This window comes from Arachis hypogaea, chromosome 12, assembly GCF_003086295.3.
Source record: "Arachis hypogaea cultivar Tifrunner chromosome 12, arahy.Tifrunner.gnm2.J5K5, whole genome shotgun sequence".
In the NCBI taxonomy this organism is placed as follows: Eukaryota; Viridiplantae; Streptophyta; class Magnoliopsida; order Fabales; family Fabaceae; genus Arachis; species Arachis hypogaea.
This window is the reverse complement of record NC_092047.1, coordinates 100,196,206-100,202,205: the sequence shown is the minus strand read 5'-3', so window position 1 is coordinate 100,202,205 and position 6,000 is coordinate 100,196,206. Positions and strand designations below refer to the sequence as shown.

The 6,000-nt window shown below is 33.4% G+C and overlaps 1 protein-coding gene across 1 annotated transcript; it reads right to left on the bottom strand.

The window, feature by feature from the left end:
- Positions 1–373: 373 nt before the first annotated feature.
- On the bottom strand, positions 374–4,697 carry LOC112727872 (uncharacterized). The gene is made up of 4 exons (XM_025777794.3): positions 4,154–4,697; positions 2,618–2,796; positions 1,660–1,999; positions 374–1,149 (listed from the first exon to the last, which is right to left on the bottom strand). The coding sequence occupies exons 1-4, from the start codon at positions 4,589–4,591 to the stop codon at positions 1,069–1,071; spliced, it is 1,038 nt and encodes a 345-aa protein (XP_025633579.1). The 5' UTR covers positions 4,592–4,697; the 3' UTR covers positions 374–1,068.
- Positions 4,698–6,000: the final 1,303 nt, after the last annotated feature.

Sequence of the window (6,000 nt, the reverse complement as noted above, 5' to 3'; positions counted from 1 at the left end):
AAATATTAGATGCATCATTTGTCATTAGATTTATGGAAAACTCCTGGACGTGTCATCTATCTTTAGTTCTTTACCATAGATCTCATTTTCTTCATGTGACGATAGAATGTCATCTTCACCATATAGCTAACACCTTCCTTTTAGTTTATTTTATTTTGTTTTGTTTAATTTTTTTATATTAAGTTTAAATATAATAAATAAAAACAAGCAATTGATAAGGAGTCTACAAAAAACATGCAAGTAATCTCCACTGTGGAGCATATACAGATTGCAAATCAATGTTGATGAATGTGGTTTCCACAAATTTGAGAATATATCTTGCTATGTTTACATGTGAGCAATGCCAAAAGAAAATCAACAAATGCTCATCACGTTAGACAATCCAGCAAATGATGGTGTATCTTAATTACTTGCAACAGTTAATACACAAAAGTGCTGGGAAATTGCACTGAGCGAAAGGTACTTTGGAAGAAAAAGGAGGAGAAAACAAATTCAATTAGCATGTACATTATTGAGAAGAAAAACTGCTATCATATCAAAATCTGTGTTATAAAACTTACATCACAATGCCTTATTGCCTTATAACTTGAATAATAACCAAGTCTATCCAAGATATAAATTCCCTTCAACAGAACAGAACTATGAGCGACTCAGTCGTGAAACTTGTATTAGCAATGGCTAAAGCATATCGTAACCGTTACCTTTGATTTTTGTCCCTCAGGTCTCAGTTCAGGCTTCAAAAGTTGTATTTCGTTAATTGAGCATGACACTTCTGACAGCAGCTTCCCATAATGTCGTCTTAATCTTACTAAGGTAGCTGATTGCTTAACATCCGCAATGCATGACTCATAACACAAGTCAATGCTAGACTACTAGGTAAGAATGAATATCTTCAAAAATTCAGCTTAACCATAAATGGAGAAGGCTGAGAGAGCATCCAGTAACTCTATAAAGCTTTTTATTTTCCCTTCCAATTTCAACGATCCGAAGCTATCTACCAACACTATTATGTGCACAGCAGAAAATGTGATGCATAGCATTTCAAATACGGCGCAGAACTTACAAGCATCAAGTAGTCTCTGGAACAATTTCACTGACATCTATATCTGCTATGTTCTCCTTCCCAAATAGTGTAAAATGTACAGTGGCCTGCATGGAGAAGGGTCATCGAGTCAATATAGTGAAGGGAAGGAAAACAAATCAGGTAATATCGTAACCAGGTAATTCAATACATTATTTAAGGGATCAGACTTTCACAGCCATATTTTATTTTATTTTTTGAGTTTACAAAGAATCCAACAAATTTAGCTTGAGAAATTGTGGCTGCCTCTCCTAGCATAGGCTTCGTATGTTGTCAGGACTTGAATTCAAGACCATTGAGAAGGGACAAGCCTGTTTACCACTTGATCATGTAAATCCTAATATGGATTGTGGGAGGGTTTGGTACAAGAGTAAAAATACTAGTGAAAAATTCAGGGATTTCTTTTTGGAATCAATTTCCATGCACTGACCCTCAGTCAATGAAATTACAAGGTGCCAAAGCAGCATTATACCCACTATAATACCTATTCACAATGATTTGTCACGCAACTTAACAGGCCTACAACCTGATGTTAATGTATAGAAATTAATCTTGAGTGTTTTAAGGAAGCATCTCACCATTTTGGTTTTGCGATTCAGCTTCTTGAGAGTGCCGGTAAAACCTGAAAATGTTCCAGATACAACCCTAACAGTAGAACCTGGAACAAAGAGCTTGCTACCTGGAACACTGAGCTGGTCAGAAGTTTTTCTGGATCGTCTTTTAGGCTTAGACTCAACAGAAGCATCAGAAACTTCATCAGGTTCTAACTCCGTATTGGGAATCCCAGAGTTTTGGACTGCACCACGCTCTTGTTCCTCAAATGCTTGATCAGCTTTTTCTTGTTCTTCTTTTGCCTGCCTGAAGACTGTTTTGATATCTTCATCAGCAACCGGCCTTGGTCTGTTAATCTGTCTCTTTCTGCAAATGTTTGAGAAACTTAGTTTCCATTTAAGCTGAACATAGAATAAATTATATAATAATTTTTTTTATTCTGAAATAATGTACATAGCTATTCAGCAGCAACCTATTTCATCAGAGCTTACGCAGGTATTAGTTTTATATAATCCACCACCATAGTGCTCTATCGAAAATCATTTTTGTGTTTACATTTATATTTAAATCTCTTTTAATAATTTCTAAGATTTTCATCGGTTACCCTTTACCTCTAGCTAGTAGCTACAGGACTATCCTTCATCTAATCCACTATCCAAGTTGGAGCATCTAAATGACCATACCATTTAAGACGAAATTCTATCATCTATCTTATATACATCTTTTCTAATTCTATCCACTATAGTGTATCCAGTTTTCCATCTGATCATTATGCAAACCAATGGAAGCAAGAAAGAAATATCACTCAAAATATTACTCATCCGAAGTTGAAATCTAGACAGATCATCCTTTGAAATTTAGAATCAATTTATTGATTGAGGAAAAGAGAAAAAAAAAAAAATACAGCAATTAGGTATGATAATTCTAAAAACAAGCAAGATGTGCAGATAAGCGGTGCATTCAATACAAACACAAGATGTTTACATGCTTCCAACCCTGGAACCAAGGAAACCTCCAATGCCATCAACCTCTCTTATATAGTCATGCAGCTCCTTGTTCAGTACACATCGCAAAAAAATGCATCCTGGGAACAGGGGTTTTGGTTTTTCAGACAGGGAACCATTTTTCAACCTCTTTTTCTCATTGACAGATGGAATGTATACCTGAAACCAAACATTATACCATCCTGAGAAGCAAAAAATATCATAAGGAAATCATTTCTTATATATATATATTTCTCGGTACATTTTGTTTTTCCATTTCATCAGCCAGCAATGTTGTTTAGGGTTTAATACTGTACAAGAATTCCACCCTAGCCAAAATAATAACAAATTAACAAGATCTTTCAGCTACACAGAAAATCAATTAGCCAAAAAATTATTGATACTGCCACTAAACCTTCTCCTTCCTTTGAGGAGAGAAAATTCTACACAAACTAAGTTAATCTAAATGATATCATTCCTCAATGAATCATTTTGGCTATGTCAGGCTTATTTATTCAAATTATGACTTGCCAGACTCTGGTTTTGTAAGGTATGATAGTTTCCTAAAAGTCATTTTGATAGAAAATAAAAGACTTTCATTTCTCTAGAAATCATTCTAAAGGCAAGAATTCAATTTAATTGTGGAAAACCAAACATGATGGGAAAAATCAATTATGGGGAGAGGGCAATTGATTCTACTGCAGCAAAAGGTTTTCCAAACATGCATGTATTTGGGTAAAATATAACATATTCAAATGAAGGAATATGGCTATTACAAGTCACAAAGATTTTTAAAACAATATCTACAATCAAACCATAATATCAAATTTGTTTCCAATAGTTTCCCTTATAAGTTTTCTTGGTCCCCTTCCTCTTACTATAAGATCACCATCACTTTAGTGTATGCTTGGAAGGGAAGGGGCAGACAAAATCAATTCTAAGGGGGTAGTTGATTTCACCTATGTGATATCATGTCTGGATTTCACAACTTAATAAAAAAAAAGTAAGAAATGAAAATGCATTACTTTCACTCAGAAATCAAATCACTTTCATGTAAACTACTAAATATCTAAACATAAATTAATTTACATCAATCAAGGTCAATTATTCAAAAGCAAAACCAAACACAACTGTACTACTCCTTCTACTCATGTTTCAACGGGCTTTTTCCGCAAAAACTAAGTGCTGAACCTTCCAAGGATATATAACCTATTGCGGATATTGTCTTATCATCTTATCCGTAATAGGTGCCAACTATCCCAATTTTCCCAATTTTCTCTTGAATCCATGTACTAAATATCCTGTTTAATTTATCCACTTATTCACACAAACTAATAATTAAATTTCCTAGAAATGAATCCAAGTTAACCCATTCCTGATTTCCCTACACCTATCCACCCAATGCAGTTGAAATTCTCTACGAAATTCACAACCCTAAAAACCAAAAACAAATATTTCACACAAAGCTAAAATACAAGAAGAAGAAATAACAATAATAAGATACTAGTAATAATTACGAAGGAAAAAGAGAAAGAACCTTGAATTCCTTGTCAGGGAAGTTTCTAGCGAGGGAGCGAGCTAGAAGTTCGGCAGTGTAGTGAGCTTTAACGCGAGAAACTCGAAGGACCCACCACTGGGGACCTAAATCAGCGAGGTTATCGAGGTTGAGCTGCTCGGTCCATGACTTCTTCTCCTTCTTCTTCTTCTTGATGAAGCTCTCTTCCACCTCTTCCTTCCAGTTGTAGACGTTGTTCTCCCTTCGCGAGTTCCTCAGGCGCCTTCTCTCCCTGGCTGTGAGGAGCTCTTGCGTGGGAGAAGAAGAAGAAGAAGGAGAAGGAGTGGGTGATGAAGAAGCGTGGATTGAGAGGTTGAAGGGGGTTCTGAGTTGGTGGAGAGTGAAGGAGGAGGTTGACTTCCACGGAAATGGAAGAAGAGGAAGAGGAAGAGGTAGAGGAAGACGGACGAGGCCTCTCATCTTTCTTACCAGTAACGATGCTGGCTACTCTACATTAATCATCTGTTATCCTTTTTGCTTGCTTCTTATTTTTGAGAAAAAAAAAATATGTATCTATAATAAAGGTAAAAACTCATGTGCAGTTGACTTCATGTAAAATTGATATCTGAGAACAGTTAGATGATTTAGCTGATATGACTAAATTTTCATCTAATTGCTATTAGATATCAACTTCACGTGAAGTCAACTTTACTTAAATTTTCACCATCTATAAATCAAAATCAGTCACTATATAATTTTATATTTTAATATATATTTTATATTAATAATTAATTTTAGTGTATATTTAATATAATCAATTTTTTTCCATTACTTTCAAGTAGTTAAATTTTGTTTACTAGTTTTATTGTTAGAGTATCAGAATTTTGGAGGATTTGTTGGTTTTTTCAAAATTTTTAAATTAGTTGTATTTTGAATATTTATGTAAAATTAATAATTAAAAATTATTAAATAATTTAATAAATTTAACTAAATTATAATCTAATAATTATCAATAAATTATATTTCAAATAGCATAGTCTTTTTATATTTATTTAAGAGGTTGTCTTTTTATACTTACTTAAGAGGTTGTGGTTCGAATCTCCCTATTTTTAATTAAAAAAATCTAATAATTTTAATTATTAAGTTTATATAAAAATATCTGTATATAAATTTTTATTATATTTAATTTTTCTAAATTTAAATGTTACTATATTATATTTAAATTTATTTTAAATTTTTATTTTTAATACTTTAGTAAAATATAAATTCGTAAAAGAATATTCACAGGATGCTACACATACAAGTTTTTTTTGGCTTACAAGTTTTACAAGTTGGCACAAGCCCAATAAAACACACGCGCATTACACTCCTACATTCAAAAGTAAATACACACACGTTACTCAACCACTTCCTGTTTCCAAAGCGCGCTACTCACCATTATGAACGACTCTGATGAAAATCACAACTGTCATTTTTCTTCGCGTTTCTCCTCCTCATCCTCTTCTTCCTTCTTCTTCTCCTCCTTCTTTGTGTTTCTCCTTCTTTTTCTTCGCGTGTTTCATCTTCATCGTCGTATTTTTTCTCATTCTTCTTTTTGATTTTGCAACATTATGTATTTTTTTCTTCTTTGTTCGATTTCTTCCTCCCAAAAAGAATTATGAAAATATGAAATAAGAAGATGAAGAAGAAGAAGTAGAAGATGAGGAGGAGGAAGAGGAAGAGTTCTGAATTAGACAGAACTCATCAGAATAAAAATACACTCAAATATATTCGTTTTACACCCAAATATCTTCATATTACACCCAAATATCTTCGTTTTTACACCCAAATTTGTTGCAGATACATAAATGAGTTATGTTACGTGTACACTAAAATCAGCCACAAAAGTC

Coding starts and splice junctions, on each gene's coding strand:
- LOC112727872 (XM_025777794.3), bottom strand. CDS start 4,591: ATGAGAGGCCTCGTCCGTCTTCCTCTACCTCTTCCTCTTCCTCTTCTT. Junction 2,000..2,617: donor GGTTCCAGGGTTGGAAGCAT/GTAAACATCTTG, acceptor AAACATTTGCAG/AAAGAGACAGATTAACAGAC. Junction 1,150..1,659: donor TGAATCGCAAAACCAAAATG/GTGAGATGCTTC, acceptor TTCTCCATGCAG/GCCACTGTACATTTTACACT.